This window comes from Pogonomyrmex barbatus, unplaced genomic scaffold (genome assembly GCF_055798465.1).
Source record: "Pogonomyrmex barbatus isolate J1 unplaced genomic scaffold, ASM5579846v1 scaffold3, whole genome shotgun sequence".
Lineage (NCBI taxonomy): Eukaryota > Metazoa > Arthropoda > Insecta > Hymenoptera > Formicidae > Pogonomyrmex > Pogonomyrmex barbatus.
In genome coordinates, this window is record NW_028297127.1 from 12,720,950 (window position 1) to 12,742,302 (window position 21,353).

At 39.2% G+C, this 21,353-nt stretch overlaps 1 protein-coding gene across 4 annotated transcripts; it reads left to right on the top strand.

The window, feature by feature from the left end:
• The first annotated feature begins 2,362 nt into the window (after positions 1 to 2,362).
• On the top strand, positions 2,363 to 19,536 carry otd2 (homeotic protein ocelliless). Of its 4 annotated transcripts, none has more exons than XM_089079194.1 (7): positions 2,363 to 3,160; positions 12,059 to 12,380; positions 13,100 to 13,251; positions 15,860 to 16,044; positions 16,369 to 16,486; positions 16,701 to 16,904; positions 17,091 to 19,536. In XM_089079194.1, exons 2-7 carry the CDS (start codon positions 12,146 to 12,148, stop codon positions 17,190 to 17,192), a joined length of 996 nt encoding a protein of 331 aa, XP_088935320.1. In that variant the 5' UTR covers positions 2,363 to 3,160; positions 12,059 to 12,145; the 3' UTR covers positions 17,193 to 19,536. The 4 variants fall into 4 exon arrangements, with proteins under 4 accessions (XP_088935320.1, XP_088935317.1, XP_088935318.1 ...); XM_089079191.1 differs by having other exon boundaries at positions 2,365 to 3,160; positions 12,059 to 12,395; XM_089079192.1 differs by lacking the exon at positions 2,363 to 3,160 and adding an exon at positions 5,574 to 7,122 and having other exon boundaries at positions 12,059 to 12,395.
• The last annotated feature ends 1,817 nt before the right edge of the window (positions 19,537 to 21,353 follow it).

Here is a 21,353-nt window from a genome sequence, read left to right on the forward strand (position 1 = left end):
TTGAGCTAAAACCGGCAATAAATCTATAATCTTTCTATGCATATTATTTGTAAAAACAGTTTCAATATTTTATTTAAAAATTAAAAAAAAAGACAATTTTTTTGAAAAGTAATTCAGTTTTATTTGTATTTTCAGTTTAAAAAATTAACCTACATATTTATACGTATATTTATTGTTATTATAGCTAAATTAATTTATCTTTATATTAAGATTTCAAACTATTTCAAACATTTTTGTATTAATTGTTAGTCGAATAAATGGGGTAAATATTCCAGTTTTTAACTACGAAAAAAACGTACTAAAATAATTCATTTTATCAATTTTTTTCCATGAGTTGCCATTCGTTGTTACAATAAAAATATATGAATATTTGATTAGTGTACATCATTTTGTTCTTTCCCATTCGCATCTTTCTAGAAAAACTCAAGAGAACAGATCAAACATTCCACGGTGAAACCACTCTGCGCACACGACATTATTTACATTAGCCGACCGGCGCCACGTGCATCCGGAATCGCTAATTCCCACGAGCTGGTGAGCGGGAGATGGAGGGCGAGAGGGAGAGGACGGCGGTGTCTCGCCGATGCTTCACCTGTCTGTCAAAATGGACGTGTGAATGGACGTGTTCACATCCGTCACATCTCGTCGTCGCCTCGTCGTGAAATCGGGGGCACGCGCGGTCGCGGAATCGGCGCCTAATCGCGATACGTCTCGCACGGCGTAGTCCCGATTCGTCAATGAGGAAAATTGGCGTAAGAGCGCCATGAATGGGCCCCGGCGGTGAATAAAGTGGCCGCGCGTTAGTATAGGTTTATGGAAGCAAGCCGGTTTTAGCTACGCTAATAGCATAGTAATGCTGGCTGATCTTTTCGAAATCCCGTAAGAGCATTAACCGCTCGCACGTGAGCAAGTTAAATTGCTATGTTGCGGGTATACCGCGGGTATGTAGCTATCACCTGCAGCTACAGAGCGCGTCAAAAGGAAGGGTGGAGGCTCGCCGGACGGATCGGGGAGGAAAAATTATTCGCACTGGCGTCTTGGTGCGGTAACGAGATTAGGCATTGAGATCTAACGTGCGGGAAGACGCAGCGAGGATCGGAGCCAGGGGTGCCAGTCACCCCGGGATTATTATCGCGCGTGCCATCAGGTTTTGAGACAGGCTATAACGTGATTTTCGATAACGTGCTAATAAGGCATGATCTATACTCCGCTGGTGCGTTTAATACCACTGTGAACGATCGCGGAAATTATCGTGTGATTACTATATCGGCTTCCTGTGCCTTACAAACATAAAGTAACTCGCACGTTTGCGCAACGATGTAGCGAGTACGCTCAGTTTGCTAAATCTTTATCTGTTTCGATAAAGACTTAATATAGCTCTCGCTCACTGAAAGTTTATAATTTGTTTATATATGTGAGATAGATACACGATTAAATAAATTAGCAAAACTTGTTGACGACTGCAGCGCGATAATATCAAAATTTATAAATGTGAAAGAGAGCGGAAGAATGATTAATTCGTCGATGCTAACATTTTAATGATGCCATCGAGAGAGAGAGAGAGAGAGAGAGAGAGAGAGAGAGAGAGAGAGATTTTTCTCTTCTTTAATAAAACTATCCTCTTTATTCAATACTCAAATGTAATTTATAAATATAATATACAAAATTCGCTCGTTGACAATTTTTTATTACACATGACAATCTTTCCGCCATCTTAGAAACTTTAATCCCCACGAATAATCGCGAATAAGAGCCAATTGCTCTTTCGCGTTCGCCAGGGAGTGGTAAAACATGCTCGCCCTTAACATCGCAAAGTAATGGCCAGCGACTCTTACCCATTTTCTCGTAATCTATTCGTACACCTTCGAGCGGGAAAGATACATTGCGGATGCGGGCGAGTGAAGGCTGAGTGAGCGCGAAGCGAAAAAGAGACGGGAAGAGAGCGAGAGAAGAGGGACTCCGGTTTGAGTATATTTTTAGAGACGGACTGTACCTAACGCCGCGTTGTCACACGACGTTGCCATCGCGGTTGGTGAGATTGGCGTACCCGTGGCTGTCATTGGTGCCCCACTACGCGGCGAGAACGACGTCGGTACTGCCCCTGCCACGCCAATTCTGGAACGAGTCGACGCGGTTCGACGGCGCATGTTGTTCCCCTCTCGCTTCGTACCGTGGCGCAGAATCGATCGCCCGTCTCTTTTTCTTGCGTCTCTTTCGCTTCCCTCTCTCTTTCGCCCATTCCTTCGGTTTCCCGCTCCTCCTTCCTTATCCCCTCCCCGCGCTTCGGGATGCGCATCTCTCCCTCTTTTCGGAGCGCCTTCAGTCCCGCACCTTCTCTCGCTTCTACATTTGCCTTTCTCGTGCCATTGTGGCTGCTTCTCTGTCGTTTCGCGACCGCGTCGCGCACCCCATTCCCTCTCCATGCACTCGACACCGGTGTCCCTCCCCCGCCGGCAGGATCGGCGAGCGAACATCCCCCTCGCGCATAACCCCTCGACCAAGAGAGCGATCCGTAACAACTAAAGTTCTCGTGAAAAGTTGAGCCGGGCGCTCTCCTACAGCCCTCCTGCTATAATAGCCGCTCGCACTGGTCTCTCTATCGAGACCATCGTCGCCGTCTCTCGCGCCGTCTCCCGTCTCTGTCCATCTGTCCCACATTCCGTGGGGCAGAGCGAGAGAGAAGGAACGCGGGACGGACGTACGCGGATAAAGAGAGGGAGCGGGAGAGAGTGTGAGAGAAAAAGAGAGGGAGAGCGAGAGAGGGAGGAAGAAAGGGCAAGCGCGAGGAAACGAGACGGAGGGAGAAAGAGAGGAGCCACGCCGGTGGACGACTCCGGTGGATTAGGGAATAGAATAGTCATTATCGTGTATACATCCGTATTCTACGAGCTATCGGTCGCGCTCTCGTTCGGTGAGTCCGTCGTCGGTGGAGTGGCGAAACGCCGTGGCGAAGCGCCGGTTTCAGTGGTGTGCGCGGTGCCGAGAGATCGAACGACCTAGCCCGTCTCTTTTCTGACATTGGAGCGCGCCGGCGAGTATTACGCGCCGGGCCACGGTGTGTGTTGGAGTGCGAGTTCGGGGGCTTCGCCGGGATTATCGGGCTCAAGACGAGGAATATCGACGCGGGAGCAACGGTGCCGGTAATTACAAGTGCTCGCGGGTGAGTAGCGTCCTCCCGCTATTACCGTAGACGTCCAAGATGTCGTTGTGTCGTGCCACGATTTTCACGGTTGTCCCCCCCCCCCCTCTGGCTGGGAAATGGTGTGCTCGGGACGCACTCGATCGAGGCTTGATTTGCAGAAATTTGCGAGAATCGTTTTTTTTTTTTTTTTCTTTTTCTGGATTTACGATTTATCTGTGTTTCTCACGCCTCACATTTTCCAGTGTCACTTTCGTCTCCTCTGGTGTCATGGTGCCTTCTCCGGTTTCCGTTGTCTGACGATTTACTGACCTACTTAGGTCCACGTGTTCGGCGAAGATATCGTTCGTCCGTTTGCAATCTTACGCTCTTACGATTGCTTTTATTGTTGATCGATTAAACAAAAAGAACGTCTTCTTGGTTGGTCTAATCAAGAGGTTGACCCAATTTTCTTGTCGCAAGTTTTGATAAACGTTTAGTAAGATGTGATAACACCGGTAGTATTTTTAGATTTGTCGCATCAATCTCTCTCTCTCTCTCTCTCTCTCTCTCTCTCTCTCTCTCCAATTAGTGATCTAGATTAGGAGCGATCTAGATCCGGAAAGTTAAACTTTGATTTAGCTCAAGTTTATTGTCATTCATCGTATTCCAATTTCTGTCCTAATGACATCATAATTTTTTTTCGCGTTGTCAGAATTGTGCATTACAGATTACAATGCTAAAAGCAACGTTATGCTAATATAACTGCGTATTTATTTCTTTTAAATAATCGTTAGATCATTGTAGAATTGTATTGTGATAAATATCAAGTATGTCGTTTATCATTGCTGACGTCGATTCATTACGACGATACTTCTATTGATTTGATGATTCGTTTCGTAGAACAAAACTTCCTTTATGTTCATATAAATGTCAGGAATTTTAATAATTATTTATTATCAGAGTGCAAATGATGGGTCAAATTTTTGCAAATATGTGAAATAATTGGCATTTTATTCGAGAAAAATTCGCTTCGAAAATCTTGGTTATACAAGTTGTTCATTTATAATAAATAAATTCATGAATACGGTAATTCGCATCTAACGATAACTGGCTTTTTAAATTCGTTCATCAAAAATGTTATCATCTTGTGATTAATAACCATCCCTCCCCCCCCCCTCTCTCTTTCTCTCCCGACTATGCGGGTTCCCTCGGGGAAACAGAATTCGACTGCGTACGCCATGGTTTTTATGATTTCTGCGGATTGCGGATATCCTCTGCGATTACTTTCCGCGGTAAACGAGAAAAAAAAGAGACAGAGAGAATCCCGGCCGAGCGAATCAACCGAATTCGGGCGCTGCGGTGCGCGAATACCTCGAAAACGTCGACATTTAATCGGCGAGGCGTACATGGAAGCTTTCATCCGGCCAAAGAGAGAATGTATAAATTCGTGGGCGAACTTGTTTCGAAATAACCGTGCGAAATTTCGCAGAGCGAGGGAAATTTCGCGAGTGACGGGGGAAAAGAGTGCGTGGACCCACGAAATACGCGGCGTTAACATTTACACGCTAAAAAAGAAACATACTGTACTTGCTGGAGGGCTATTAATTGAACCCGAGCCCGAAACTATTAGACGACGTATAATACGCGAAAAAGATTCAGCTGTCGGTAAAAATTCCACGATCTCACATTGCGCGATTAATAATTCTGTACCAATCACAATGCTGCATGTTTTTTGTAAAAAAAAAATGAGAAATATCTGTTGCTCCGGAAACGGCCAAGCCGATAAAAATCCCAAGCTTTTTCAAAGTACGATACCATCCATGCGGAGAGAATGAAACGACGGAAATCCACGTTCTCCTTTGTATGCGCGAGAATTCATTGCGCGCTTCGTATAAATGAATAATGAATGATCGATGAACTCGATTTTATTAGCAATTTATAATTTTTAAATAATCCAACACAACGTTATTAAATATTCATAGAGATCATGGCGTAAAAGTCCATTCGATCCATTTGACCTTTACATCCATTTCCCTTTTGCCGGTATATACTTATTGGAAACAATTAACAATATCAATTGGATTAATAATCGACAAAATAAATAAACATTTATTGATACATTTGTTGATACATTTGTTGATTTGTTGAAGAATAATAATAATAATAATAACTGAGAATACACCGGCGTTCTTGTACAAGTTATCATATAGAAAAAAAACATATCCAAAGCGGACGGTTTTGCGATGCTACACGACGGAGCTCGTCAAAATCTATTTTACGTCGTACGGCGTTTGATCCCTCAATAATCTTATCTACGATGTCCGACGGCTGCTGTCAGAGCAGATCTTGTAACGCGCCGCGCCGAGCTTCGACTACTTCCGTTCGCGCCTGCAGTTTCGCGGGAAGTTTCGATCCCGAAATGCTCCGGCGTGGTAGCGTGCCGAGAGAGTTGGCCAGCGGGATTTCCACGGAAATAATCTGCTTACGGTAATCTTCTTGGCTTGCCTCCCTCCCGGTTAAGGTCCGCCTTCCACGAAGGTCCTTCGTCTCCTTGTCGTCGTCGTCGTCGTCGTCGTCGTCGTCAGTCTACACACGCTGGCGCGTCCTTCGTGGCAGGACATTTTGGATCCTAGCTCGCTGCTCGATCCTCACATCTGATATCCGGGGGAACTCTGTTCCGGAAGACGCGTCCGTGCGATTCCGAAGGAGCGTGTGTTGTTGAGTGAGGAGAACAAAGAGTGCCGTCATGTGTCTTGCGCGATCTTGCGCGCCGTGTTCAATTTTTTTCGTGCACGCAAAAAATGTGACGCGATGACAACTGGTTGATACCGGCATTGAAAACTCAGTGAGATGAGATGGCACGTAGTACAGTGCCAAAGAAATTCCGATTAACTTGAGCCAGTTTATTCGAAATGAAAAGGTGATGCATCGTGAGAATTCCAAATGAAGAGGGTGGAGGATATTACACAGACGATTGGACTTCGTTTAAGAGGAATCTCGTCTGTTTATCGTCTTTATGTTGCGTCGTAAGACGATTGCCGCGAGTCGCATGCGAACGGATATTGCCCTCTGGGCATGCAGCTGCCCCGAAGTTTGTGAAAATGTCGTGTTGACTGTTTGATGGGTAAAAAACGAAGTTATGATTGCCGTGAATTTTTAAAAATTCATATACAGCCTGCATTGGAATCGAGACGAAATAGATGTTGACATTTTTGCGATAAATATTCGAGAAGAACGAACGCATCGTTTTAACGATGAATTATTTCTGAATGAATGAAGATAATTTTAAGCGAAAAATTTTAATTTAGTCACGCGAAATAATGCACTCTCACAACTTTTAAATAAATAATTTCGTAATAAAGATATAAAAAAGTTGGATTGATATTATTTCTCTCGTTAATACTTTACACGATCATAAATAACTTCAAAACGTACTGACGTATTCTAAAATCCGCACAAATTTAAATTATATGATCACTTCAATACTGAGGAAGATACGGAAGCCGAACAACGAAGTTGACAAGTTTTTCCAAGGCTTCTACGATGGACGGTCCGCGTGCAAGGACGAAGTTTATCTTCTAATAAGAATTTGTTTTTCTATCACAATGATATTTTACGTGGCATAAAAATACAATCGGATGATAGATTTTATTATAAGAATGCAAGTTTTTATCTTAAATTTTCATTTTAATTGATTTGCGATGCAAACGTCACGTAAGTAGGAATTTACATATCGATTAAAATGCCCCGCCCTTTAATCGAAAAGATCTTGACGAGACGCCATAGTCCTCGTTCCTCTCGGTTTTCTGCCATGGATTGAATCTCAGCTTGGGTAGCTCGAAGCATCAAGTCTCTCGGAATCCCTGGTCGATGTTATCACGTGCGAACGGGTCCCAATGTCGCGCCGTGCCTTCGACGGGCGGATTGACGTGGCCACCGTAGAATCGTGAATGTCGGCCCAAGGGAACAAAACCTTCTCGAAATTGGCTCCTGAGAAATCAGTAAGTTCCACCGTCCGTCAGGGCGGAACATAAAGGAGCACGAAGCGGAATGGAGGCAAGTGGTGGCGAGAGGGGGAGGAGAGGGGGGGGGGCGGCGAAACGAAGGAGGCTCATCCCCGTCGGCGGCGGGCTGCAGCCCCCATTGGCATCTCCTTTTTTGCCGGCCGAGAATAAAGACTAACTATCGGAGAACAAGCCCCCGGCGGAGGTATATACCCCGTGTATACCCTCCCGTGGAATTTCTACGGGAATTAAGTTTTACGCTCAATAAACGCGCAACAAACGTGCCGTATACCCAGGGCTAAGATTGCATTCAATGCAATTCCTTTCCTGGTAGAGACGCTTCCCCGTGCACGACTTCGGTGCGCATGGCTACGTGCATGCCGCCCCTTTTGACAGAGGCAGTCGAATACAATCCGGAGTATATAAAGTGTGCGACTCCGCGACATAAAGCCGCGTCTACGAGAAAAAGTTGAAGCTCAATGCCGAGATAATTATTTCGTGAGACTCGACGTCGATCCGACGTCGACCCGATCACACCAGCCCGGCGCATCTGCGGAACGCGTTGTCATCGTTAGGTAATTGAATTAATTATAATTTTATTATCCGATTATGAGAAAGTTGCTTGCCGTCGGTTTTTTTATGCGCCGGATGAACCAAACGTTAACATAAACATTTTCGCTTGAACGGGAGAAATCGTAATTGTTCAACGAGTCTATCTACGATAACGAGAATTTTATCATTATCATCACACGTGCAACACGTGGTTGTTATCAAGAATTTTAAATTACATTTTTGGGAATGAGGAAGGAATAAAGATATATACCTTATACGTGCAAAGATCGCGTAACTTAACGTAACGAGAGCACGTATCCGCATTTGCATCGAAATCTCTTCAGAGCACGGGGGGGAGGGGGGGGGCGTAATCTCGAAAAATCGTTCGTGAAATCGGTTAATGCCTCGCTCGTTTCACAAGTGCCTTATGGCTTTCCTCGCGATACTCGCGCCACGGCTGCACTTCACGCAACGTACGTACGTTCATTGTGTATAGCTATATACGGGGGGGGGGGGCGGGCTCTTCGGGAACAATGCGGTTGTGTGCAAATACTTCTGGAAACAATGCGGCCGCGACTTAACTTTCTGGGATAGCTCCGGCAGTGTGTCGTTCTTCGTGTACCGCCGGATGTACCGAAGCCGCAAACCGCGCTGCCTTAATGCAGAAACGACGTTGCATCCCCCGCGATGAATCCGGATGCTGCCGACTTGTTTCCGATGTGTGCGTGCGTCTCGTCGCGACTGCAGCTCCGTGCGAGTTTCCCCCTTTGCGTTATGATTTCTTCGTGAATTAATTGCCGTGCGAGGTAAACGAAAAATATTCAGTCTAAAACGAAGGTACTTACGAAGGTACCATTTGTTCGTGTTTACTGTAACTGAGAAATTTCACTCGTTAAAATAAACTTTAAGTTATGACGACCTAAAATAGATTAGATTCGGACTGCAAGAATTTGCTTGCAAATTTAAAAACGCGACAGCGAAATGCGCACGTGCGGCTGTTGACTCAACTGATTCGCGCAGATACGATCTGCCGGATGTAAATCGTATTCTTCAGCGACGAGAGGGTAAGCCTCTATCTTTCTTCCTCTTGTACACCACACACGCGGGACGTAATAATGGGGATTTAACAGTCATTAGGGACGGCATGCCGGTATATATCTGTCGATTGGTAACGCAAAGTGTTTGCATTAGGGCCGAACTGTCGAAGGGCTAGAACGGGAGTGAGGATCCTCGTTGCACCGGGAGATCGATTTTCGGAAAGGAGGGTTGGAAAAGTACGCGGGGGTGTAAAAGGCACCTAGCTATCTTTCTCTAGTTCGTGCTCGTTTCTCTCGGGCTCTCCGCAGGGTCGTAGACTACTCGAGTGCCCTCGAGGGCCAATCGAGTGGCGGCCCGGGCATTTTGTCCACACTTGGCGGTCTGTAACAAGTGCATTGTCCCGTGTACCAAAGTGCACAAAGATAAAGAGACTTCTGGCTACTGCAATAAGAGGACCATCGAGTGCCTGTTCTCGCTCTCTCGCTCACCTTCTATTTCTGTCTCCATTTTTCTCTCGTGACGCCGTTTTAATATGACGAAAGTGCAAATAACCTGCTTCGTCGATAGTATATTTCCATAGTGTTCTTTATCTTCGGACAATAATCAGAATTTTCAAATGAAAAAATGTAATTAGGCTTAAGTAATGGAGGTTAACGATACATAATCATACTCATATTTTGCAGTTTTGCAATTTTGGTGAACGCAGATCTACGATGAATCGGCGATAATTGTTGAGGAAAAAATTTGTTTATGTGTATATAATTGTTATCGGAAAAAATGAATAAGGAGAAAGAGAAAAAGAGAATTTACACTGTGTAAAATGCGTGAAGATGCGGTTGTCATCACAAATTTTTCGAAAGTGACAGTTGTATCCAGCGTTTTTTGCCCATGCTGGGTGCTATGAAACAAATGCTTTGTGGCCGATGCGAGGAACACAAGTGCACAAAAGTAGAGATTCTCGCCTGACTGATTTCAGGAGGACTCGAGAGAATACTCTGCCTTTCTTCGTCTTTCGCCCTTCCTTTCATAGTGAGCAAAATTTTAATATAGCCGGGACGAGAGGCGGCGTCACGGGGGTAGGTGTATACTCTATGGATTCTTTTTCAACGGGTGGCAACTTTATTCCACTCCCGGGGAGATCGCAGGAAATTTGCACGCGAGCGTAATGAGACGTAATATTAGAAACGCAATACGGCGCCGGCTCACATTTTACGTCTACAATATTAAGTATTCGTAATTTCATCGAGCGAGTGTAATATCCGTGAAGCGCCCGTCACTCTGTGCATGTCGGAAAAAAGAAGTGTCCTTTTATCGGCGTAAAACTTCCCTTTCAGGATGTAAATTGCAACGCGGATCATATCCAATTGCACAAAGTAAATAATTTTAATTTTCTAATGACAAATTTAACGTTGTAATTTTTTTTTTTTTTTAAATAAAAATTTCTTTTACCCACGTAAGCTCGTAGCGTTTCATTGCCGTGACATTTGGAGCGCGTCAGAATGTGTCGACCTGATAGGTGTGTCATAAAGCCACTTATAATACGTATTACGCGTCCGGTAGTTAAATTGCAACAGAACAAATTTCAACAGTAGTAGTCGAATACAAATTTCAATTGCGGACGCAACAGGATGCAATGTAGATACGCGCTGTGAGGGTGAATGTGAACGTTTCATCTATATTTGTGCGAAAAGACTCACGCTGCGACAGCTCTGTTAGTACTCTGAAGAGGTCTTTCGTATATATGAACGCGGTTCTATTCAGTGAAATCTGATTTCAATATGGCGCATACAGTTAGGAGAGGACGCGAAACAATACATTATTAAAGGCAGGTTTGAAATGTCGCTTCGGAAATATACATCGAATCAACTGCATTCACTAATGTCGAGTTAAACGAGTTTAGTGTCTTTGTAAATGGAAATGTTTTCGTATAAATATAAAATTTGTAAAAAAATCTCAACTACAATTCATTTTTAGATTTTATTTAACTCGCGCGATTTGCGTGATCATCACGCAAATAAATGTAAAATTCAGCGCTCTGAAAAATAGATTTATATAAAATTTATTATTATTATTAATTTTTTATGAAGACCATTCTTCTTTAAATTAAATCGCAGGGCACACAGTACATAACAATCAGCAGATATATTGATAATATGAAAGAATAAGAATTTAGAATTGACTAATACTTCCAAGATGTCCTGCATTTTATATTCAATAAACACTCGTCACGGCGTGACATTCATGACGCTGTCGTCATTTGACGCTGTTCGTTATGCAAATGTTAATTACTTGCCGATTAGCGCTCCTTAATCCGAAACATGTGGACGGCGACGTCCGGGAAACAATACTCCTTTCGTCGTCGTTCAGCCATATTGCCATACCGTTCAGCACATGTGCGTGGCGTAGCGCGCAGATGTGATAAACGTAGCGGCAAACAAATTAACAAGTCGCCACCACCGGAGAAGACGGATCGTCCCCGATGATGCGGGAAGGAAAGGGGAGTCGATAGTCGTTCCTGACTTTGTAATCGGAGAGGATAAAGTGCGACTTAAGTCACCGGCTAAGAGAGCAAGGCTGCGAGCGTGTTGCAGCGTCTTCACCGTCGAGCCTTTCGACGTTCCCGTTCGCCGTTCTCGGTTTTTTGGAACGATGATGCATTTTCGGAATTAGATTGCGGGCTCTCCTGAGAATACCGCGGAGTCCTGTTGCCACCTTCGTTGGATTATCCCCCCCGCACCCAGCTGCCATTCTTATTTCCGTGCCGGACAATCGGCTTGTGTTTGTTTAAAACGTTGACTATTCCGTCTTCGATGACGAGAGGATCGTCTACCTGACAGACGACGGGAGAACTTTTCCTCATTTTTCGAAAAATTTGTGCGAGGTGCGTGGTATTCCTAGTTCATGATTTCTTTCCGTTTAACTTTCCGTAAAATAAAATAAATAAAATTGTTGATAAGAGGGAGGCGGGAGATGAGAAGAGGAGGATAGAAGGAACAAGGAGAGTAGGCAGGATGAAGAGTGGGAAAGAGAGACATTATTATTTGTCTATTCTTATCTTATTCTACACATTTTTAATAAATAACATTTGCAATTTTCTGAATGGAAAACCAATTTGTATGTGAATTTTTCTATGTCTCGATATCTTATTTTTATTCTTTCTGCATGCATGTACTTTTTATAAACTGTGATTTTTATGTGTTTCATAATTTATTTTTCATGAAAAATCTATAAACATTATTTGTTCATAAATATGCATACAAATATTTTTTAATAAAATAGTTCACCAATCGTATGATATTTTTTTTTTAATGTAATTCCAATTTCCTTTCCATTCATTTTGCAGATAAAACGTATAACTTGGACGACGAGGACGTCTCTTTAGGGAGACCTCGGCGGGAGGGTGGTCGTGCTGGGGGCCGAGGGGGTGGTGATGTGGCCGAACAGTCTTGGAGGTACTTCCGGCTGCAGCGGGGGCGCCGGCGCCACCGATCTCGGGGGCCTCGCCGCCTCCACCACCTCGGCCTCCGAACTCTTTGGGCCTGCGGCGTTCGGCGCGTCCGCCGCGGGGCCCTATGGCGCCCTCAAGACAGCACCTTACATGGGTCTCAGCATGCCGATCGATGCATTACATTCCACCATTGGTTATCCCGGTTGTACACCCGCCGGTGAGTCCGCCTATTGTGAGTGCCCACCATATTTTATTAATTTTACCACTAAGCCGAATTGGAAGTAACTTTACCTTTACATTTTGTGTATGTTTGTGTGTTGACTAACGTGAAAAAAGTTCAAAGGATTGTTGGCGATGTCGTTGTCGATTTTTACATATAACTATATATATTGAAAACACGAGAAAATTATTATAATGAATTATAATATTGTATTGTAATTGGGGGAAGCACGTTTGGCAAAGTGCAGAAGCGTTAATAATAATATAATACAAAATTATTCATTAATCGCGTTAATGTAAAAGCTTTTGCATTATGTACCGCAGTTGTTTCCAACTCGTGAAAATATTATTACTGCTATTAATTTAGTTATTAATAACCAGTTCATTTATTCTATTTATTTTATTAATCGTTATCGATTAGTTATTAAATGTAGTTGACCTGTAACATAGTGAAATTTATTCATTTGCTATTGTTGGTATCGAGCCACGCAGAATAATGCAATCGTAAATTAGAGATGTAAAAAAGAAGTTCGTTTTTTCGCGAACGTCAATTATTTTTTACAACAAAGATATATTTGATTTTCTCTATTTTTTTCAGAAAATGCATTGCAATATTAATTAAATATCGAATATTTATGAATATGTTGAAATTATCTAAGAAAAAAATCATGAAAAGATTTTATAATATTTGATTACATTAAAGATTCTCTATTAAAGGCAATCCAAGAAAGCAACGGAGGGAGAGAACGACGTTCACACGATCACAGTTGGATGTATTAGAAGGGCTTTTTTCAAGAACAAAGTATCCTGACATTTTCATGCGTGAGGAAGTGGCTATGAAAATCAATTTACCAGAATCGAGAGTGCAGGTAAGAGTCGATACTAATAGCAAATTTGTTTTTTACCAAAGCATTTTTTTATTACGCTATCCTGCGTATACTATAAAAAATAATATGACGATTTAGTATTGTTTTATTCGTAATATTTAAATCGCTATCTCGAGAAATACAAAAGTACGTAACTGAATGTGTAAGAAACATTTTCGCGCAGTAAAAAAATTCGTCGTGTCTGTCTTTACGAGGGGTGCAAAAGTATCTGATTACTAAAGGGTACATATTCGTTGGCACGCAGACAGTGCGGACATTGATTCTTTCTCGTATGTCTTTCGTTAAAGTTAACTAAATTGATCGTTAGTCCTACAAATGCCTACCGTATTCTACGGGTAAATATCTTAACGTTATATTTATAAGAGATAAAAATTTAATAGGATTTAACCGGTGGAATAACACGCGAAATTGTTTAATATATATTGTGTGGCACGAAGTTCTGTTTAATATACATCGCAAATGTAAAATATATGTATGTATGAGATGTAACATAATACACAATACGCAAAGCATTTATAACATCATTCGATCCAGCCATATGTGTAAATCATAATGGCAAAGAAAATTCAAAAAGAAGTCAAAGAGTCAATTGTCCGCGCAATTATTTATGGCAATATATAAATAAAAGAGACATAAAAAATACAAAAAGGCGAACTTTCGATCCCTTCAGGCTCTTTTTGATTCGGAAAAAAAAAAAAAAAAAAAAAAGGAATTCGTTCATTTCACATACATAAAATTGCAGACATCGCTCCCCCTTCCATTGATCAATGGTGGGAAAATGAAAGAATTTTTCTACGTTACAATACTGCGAGAAGCTACATGAAGGATGACATTTTTGAAATCGCTTTTTGGTATCGCTCGCTCGCCTGACACCGTGTAGTTTGCTCGTGCCGAGTTCGATGTCCACGGGGTCCCAGGGCGTGTTCGTGCATATTCCACTCTCATCAAGGCCAGAAAGAACGCATCGCATCCGCAATTGCCGCCCATCACACCTGGCCAAGACCGTGAACGGGATGAATGGGTCTAACATGGCCATAGTCTCCGCACGTCCGTCGTACGCCTGCAAAACCGCCCTAGTCATCGACGCTTTCGAAACCCCGCACTGACTTCTCGACCACAGACGTTTTCGTTTCATTGTATCTCCGTAACAACTAGTTTCCTCGACAATCAATATCAGTGATGTCATTTCACGATCATATATCTTAAAATTAACATCTCAGAGGAAAGTTGCACTTAAGTTAAAATAAATAGATTGCATTAAAAATGTTTGAACGTATCTAATCAATTAATAAATTAACGACTAACGAAATTAAAACGTATAAAATGTATCTTATTAAAAAAAAAAAAATAATTGAGTTAAGTATAAATGTATATTAAGCTTATTATTCGTGATCGTCTCAGAAATAGAGAAAATTTGAAGGTAAATTATTCTAGAATTCTATGATAGACTAGGAATCAATGTTGATATCTCGCCGATGTAGAGCGGTGATCCAATTGTCACAAAATACTTTCGAAATTCTATTGAAAGCAAAAAATTTAATGACAGCACATACATCGGACTTCGACGGTCGGAAGAACGCGAGCTGGTCTAATGTCGTCCCCCAGAAAATCCGTAGAAACCCAAGCTCACCTCGTCGCTTCTAACATCGATCGCACGAGGCTTCTCCAAGTTCCACTCTCTCTCCTCCTGTCGCATTTCTCCCTCTACCTCTTTCCACTCGCTTCGTCCCTCCCTGCTTCCCCTTATCATCCCAATGTACCATCTCGAAGGGCAAACAAGATATCTCACGTCATTTTTCACATGTCACAATAATCGTACAATAATTAACTCGAACACACATTCACATCGAATTCTATTTTTAAATCTCTCAAATTCGAGAATTTTTCTAATTTATTTATTTTTTTTTTTTATTTTTATGAAAGCGAATAAATGTCGCAATACATTTGTCAGTAAAATAAAGTTATCAAAACGTCCGATGATGTTGAAAAGAAAATTGCAGGCACGGTAGAATGATAATTTATATCATTCGCGCGCCGGCAGGGAGAAGAACGCTTTTTAGTTTACATAAGTATAATTAGCAGCTTCATTACAAGGTGTTCGTGCAAAACCAGTGGACACTTTGAACGTAAACCAGAGCGAGCCCGTTGGTATGCGAAATCGGCTTATTCTATTCAGAGGAGTTGCTCGGTGTGTGGGACGACCTATACTCCGATCGGTTTTCGTAATTCTGTTGCATTAACGGCAGCCTGGTAGCGAGCGTGTCCGATATGCGTGCGCGTTTTCGTTCGCGCTGCTGCAGTCAGCTTGATTGGTAATTGATAGTCGTGCCAGTCCGGCATTCCCTTATAATTGGCTATTACGCCAGCTTTGCGAGAGCTCTGCACGGCTCTCCGGATTCATTCTGAATCACATTTGTGTTACGCATCGTTGGAACGTGAAAATATCGCCTGATTCATTTCGCGACAGATGCGCGACTCCCTATTATTATTATTATTATTATTATTATTTTTTTTTTAAATGGCAACCGTGGATGAGTTCGATTATGCAATCATATAACACCGCGAATAATTCCGTTACGTATGTTTACAGGTGTGGTTTAAAAATCGGAGAGCCAAATGCCGACAGCAGCAGAAGCAGCAGCAACAGCAGCAAGATAAGGCGCCGAGATCGAAAAAGCCCACGGGGAGCCCGGCAAATAATCCACCCCCCGGAAAAAGTCCTTCAATTACCACCACACCCACGCCCGCCGCCGCGGTACCTGCTACTACGCCTTTGTAAATATCACTTATCTTAATGAATGCTTATCTTCGGCGTATGTTCGTAATCGCGCTAACGGCTCTTATCTCGGTCAGAAATCGTGTCCGTGTGAGATAATCGGTTATTTAATTGGCTTGATAATTATTTACTTTAATTGCACCTCCCTAACGCGACAGATATTATCAAGATATACATTGCGCAAGATACTTCCTTACGTTCAGACTTCGAGCGCCAGAATACTAATTGCGATTCGTTACACGAGTGTAGAAAATTAAATGTTTGTATGTATAAATATATATATATGTGTGTATGTGTGTGTGTGTGTGTATTTCTGCACTTAGGAGCGGAGGCACGGGCGGCTCAGCGGCAAGTTCGCCGGCGCTTTTAAGGGACTCGCCGCAGTATAAGCCTGCGGGAAACGCTAGTTTGCTATTAGCAGCTAGCACAACTCCACCGAGCGTAAGTAGATGGAATATAACATGGTACTTTCGACGGGAACAATGTTACTTTGTATTGTAATGTTACTCGTATATATATATAACAGGTCGATTCATATTTAAATGCTTAAAAAGAATGTTCTTTTACCAGCGGGTCTTTAAGGAACATCTTGTATTCGATATGTTTTTTTCCTATTGATTGCACGCCCGTAAAATTCCGTTTTTTTTCCCCATAGTTAAGTGGCACGGTGTACAGCAGCGGCGGTGGTAGCAGCAGCATTTGGAGTCCAGCAGTAACGGAGAGCGGTGGAGCATTTCCGGGTGATCATCAAAGGTTAACGTGGACGACAACCCCTTCCCAGCAGCAGTGCTATCAAAATTACTCGTCCTATTATACCAATATGGATTACCTCTCGCCCGCCTCACATCAGTTAAACGTGGTTGGTAAAATAATCCCTTTTTTCCTAAATCTCTTTTAATATATGTAATATATAAAATTAAATATATTAAATAAATATTAAATATATTTGATAATGTTAGTTGATGTGCCACTAAGGTAAAAAAATTTTTGAAAAACACCATGACTGAGACCAATAATAAATAAAAGATCAATATGGAATTGTCAGGACAATGGAGGTAGCGGCCTTGATAATTCATGGAGCAAAACGAGAGATGAGGGTACTTCATCTTGGTTTTACAATAGTGCCGGGTGGGGGGATCGTAAGTGAACCTACAAGGATCGAAGAACGAAGCCTGGGTACATATCATCGACAATAGTGAAGTTATACGGCTTGAATCGAAGTTTATTGTAACGCGATGCCAAATAAAATGAGGAAGTTCCACTTCCGATAAATGTCGATACAGACTAAACATATCTTTATTAATTCGGCCGGCATTCGGACGCTGTGGAATGTGCAGGCCGATCGAGAGTGCCATACGTATCTTTCTGCATTTATTGCTATAGCATGATTTAAATATACACGATGTCCTGTACATATCTAACTATATTATCTGTATAAAACATTTCTTCTGTCATTAGAAACTTCTGTCATTAGAACATTTTTTTTACAAAAATTGTATTATTTTGCAGAGAATATTATCTTTGTATCTATTTGCATCCATATTTTAGCGTTTAAAAGCATTAAGAAAAAAAAAATATTTCACGTAAAAAAAATTTACATCAAATATTTTACATCAAAATGTATTCTTCTAAACATATCTAGATTAAAATCATATAAAGTAAAAGACTTTAGTGTTAAAAGACATTAATTTATGTTAAAAATCAATTTACAATTTTTATCCATCTTATCTCTAAAAATGAAGGTGGCCTTCATATATCATAAGCATTTATATCTACAAAAAAATTTGCATTATCACACATACACACCATACCACATCACACACCACAAACACACACACACACACACACACACACACACACACACACACACACACACACACACACACACATACAATATTCTCTTTTATATATTATTACATACAACTTTTATCAGATTTGTTTTATTCTAACATGTACAGTTTTCAGAAACATTTCAGATGATAAAGTTAGATAGGACATCTTGTGACGTAATTGTCTTTGTTGTCGATATGTAATATGCAAAAATGTAATATTTTTTGGAACATTCCGGCTTTTCAACTCACGTGAGCTTTATGAAATGTGTTACAATATATGCAAGGTAGTTTTAACTATTACATAATCTTATTTACATCTCGAAAATCGTGTTAAATTATACTAAATAATACATTTGTTTTTAGAAATACACAAAGATCTCATGATGGTATTCTAAATGTTTTGTATTTTGATAGTTCAAAATTTTTTGATAGTGCAGTAATTAATATCAGCTAGTCACGTCAATAAAAAAAAAAAAATTGAAAAATTAATACATTAAATAAAATTTTCATAAACAAATATAGAGTAATTACATCCTTTCTTTGCATAAATCAATGTTTTATATATCTCATCTTATTAATGAGTTAATTGGAGAATAATTTTAATAGTTCAAATAAATCTTTTATAGTCGCAAATGACGACTTTTTAACGGTGTACCATAATCGTTCCATGTGATCTCCGGGACAAATAACTATATTGTGTACATAATATATATATAAATACTTTTACGATATTCAAGGAAATTAGATTCGCATAAAAAAAAATTAGAATGGAATATGTTCAGTCGATTTAGTTCTCAACATAAAATAAACTTCCAAGAAGAGGTATATACGTATGTATAGGTACACACACGATATATGTACCATGTACATAAATTATATATATGAAAACATATATATAATGCAGGTCTTTCTATGTACATATGTATCATTCTTTCGTGTAGAAATACACTACCTGAATATCGAAATGAACTCGTTATGACATCGAAGTTGTTGATCGTCTTCTTTTTAAAAACTCAGTTTGCATAAAAAAATAAAATCTTTTACCTTTTGTATAAATTTAATAAATTGCATACACCGTCCCGCCGTCAGAAAATTCGAGTTAGATTGTTTTTTATGCGATTATCTTTGTATATAAAAACATTCAAAGCGATATACATTGTTAATTTCTCCTACACACACACACACACACACACACACACACACACACACACACACACACACACACAATTTTAAAAATAAATTTTCTCAGAATTCATTTAGGGAAATCTTATTTTACACACTCGAATTATTTCATTGTGCTATGAATTTCATCATATCTCATATTTGTTATCTCTGACAATCAAATATTGTGCGACATGCGATTTTTTTCAGATAAATATTCGATTGAAAATATATCATTCATTATAATAACTCCTCTTTTATCTAGCGATATACAAGCGATTTTTAATATATCTTATATATTACTTTTGGACAGTTGATTAAATTTTTGTGAGTTCTATGTAGATAAATATCTATTATTCAAGTGTGAAAAATGTTTCAAATTCAATCGGACTATTTGCGTATCGCTTTTGGTAAAATTTTTATTGTCAATCAATATTACAACATTTTGAAAAAAGATCTTCGACGATGGAGCTTTATAAAAAAAAAAAAAAAACTAAACTGAATGCCGATTGTTCTCTATACAAACATGTGAACGTCGATCGATTATAGGATAGAAAAAATAAAGATTCATATGTAAAGTGAAAAAAAAATGATTTAAGATCTTTAGGAATATAAGTATGTGACTGTTTAGATTGTTATTATAAATATTACCAATAATTATAAAATGATTGACACGGAAAACAACGACATGTCTCAAGATGTATGAAGATAATATAACAAATTTGAATTGTATATTCTTATTACCCTTTCATCAATTTTTTTTTAAATTTTGTTAGTTTGTCAAATGTTCTTCTTGTGAATATTGGAAAAATTATCTTTATTTATATTAATTTTTTGATTATAGCAAAAGTATTATATCCATTCCATTTTTATTAAAAATTACGTATTTATATCTAATTCATATGTAATAATTTAAATTTAACAAATTATTATTTGAAATTGTTGCACACGTTCTTTTTATATTTACGTTACATAATTCAAGATCTTTAAAACTTTTAAATATTTGTTATTAAAAATTGTATAATTATAAAACTTATTACACACACACATATATATATATATGTCTATTAAATACATTTAGAAATTTCACATTTATCAGTTTTATGTTTACATGTGTATTGTTAAACTTTATATGTTAAACTCTGTATGTTTAATATTTGTAAAATTTTTATATGTATTTTGCAATAATATCTTCGTTTTTGACAATTAATATGAGTGACAATGAAAATATGAAAATTAAATGCAGAGATGAGAGATGTAAGAAACAGTTTTCTAAAATATATATTTTATTTTTAATATTTTTATTAATGCATGTAAATAAGTTTGACAATACGAATGTAAAGTGTACAGTATACAAAAGTAGTATACAAAAATATTTTTATAACTATAATTTTTGCGATTTATATTTATTTTGATATTTCGTAAGTAGGTAACTGTTATTTCTTCTGTTATCATCTACGCTTTATTTCGACTAACCGCTTCTTTCATTGGTCGCATATTCATCGAGAGGGCGTTAGTGTACAGTCAAGAAATTCTTAATAGATTCATAACAGATCAATCAATCATATAATATATTATACATACATATTCGTCATGCTTTTTTTGGGATCAACGTTCATGTTATTATAACAAAAATTTTTTTTAGGAATCAGAAATGAAATAATTTTAATAATAAATAATTCTTTTTAAAGTTAATCTTAAGTTAATCTTCTTAAAAATAAAATGAAATTTTTGAGTCTGTTTAATAGTCTGTTTTTTTTTTACATCAATAGTAGCCTTAAAAAGGAAAAAAGACGAAATTAGTGTAATTTTATTTGTATTATAAATTACTTTAGATATATTCTGTCGGTGTGCATACATATCATTCTATGATATCCATTGCATGATAATATCATTGCACAATTTTTCTTGATAAAATTATATATCATATATTTTCATCATTAATGTATTCATTTGCAATATTATATTCCATATTCAATCAAATTCAAAATTTTCATTATGGACGGTAGGAACCCATGATATAATTGCGATGATCAAAAACCTTCGACATGGATTTTTTTGAAGAAATATTTTGCTCGCCACGAGTGATGAAATCTAAACTTACTAAACTTTTAAATCGATGAAAGCGATTTATTTGATAGTATCGCATAAATTCAAAATGACAAACATATTCCGACAATTGTCTGTTATTTGGACAGGCATTCTCCCATTTTTTGAACAAGATTTTTAATGATAGTAATAATATTAATTAAAATAGTAAAATAGTAAAATTAAAATAATAAAATTTAATAAGAAATATCATTTTATTTTTAATT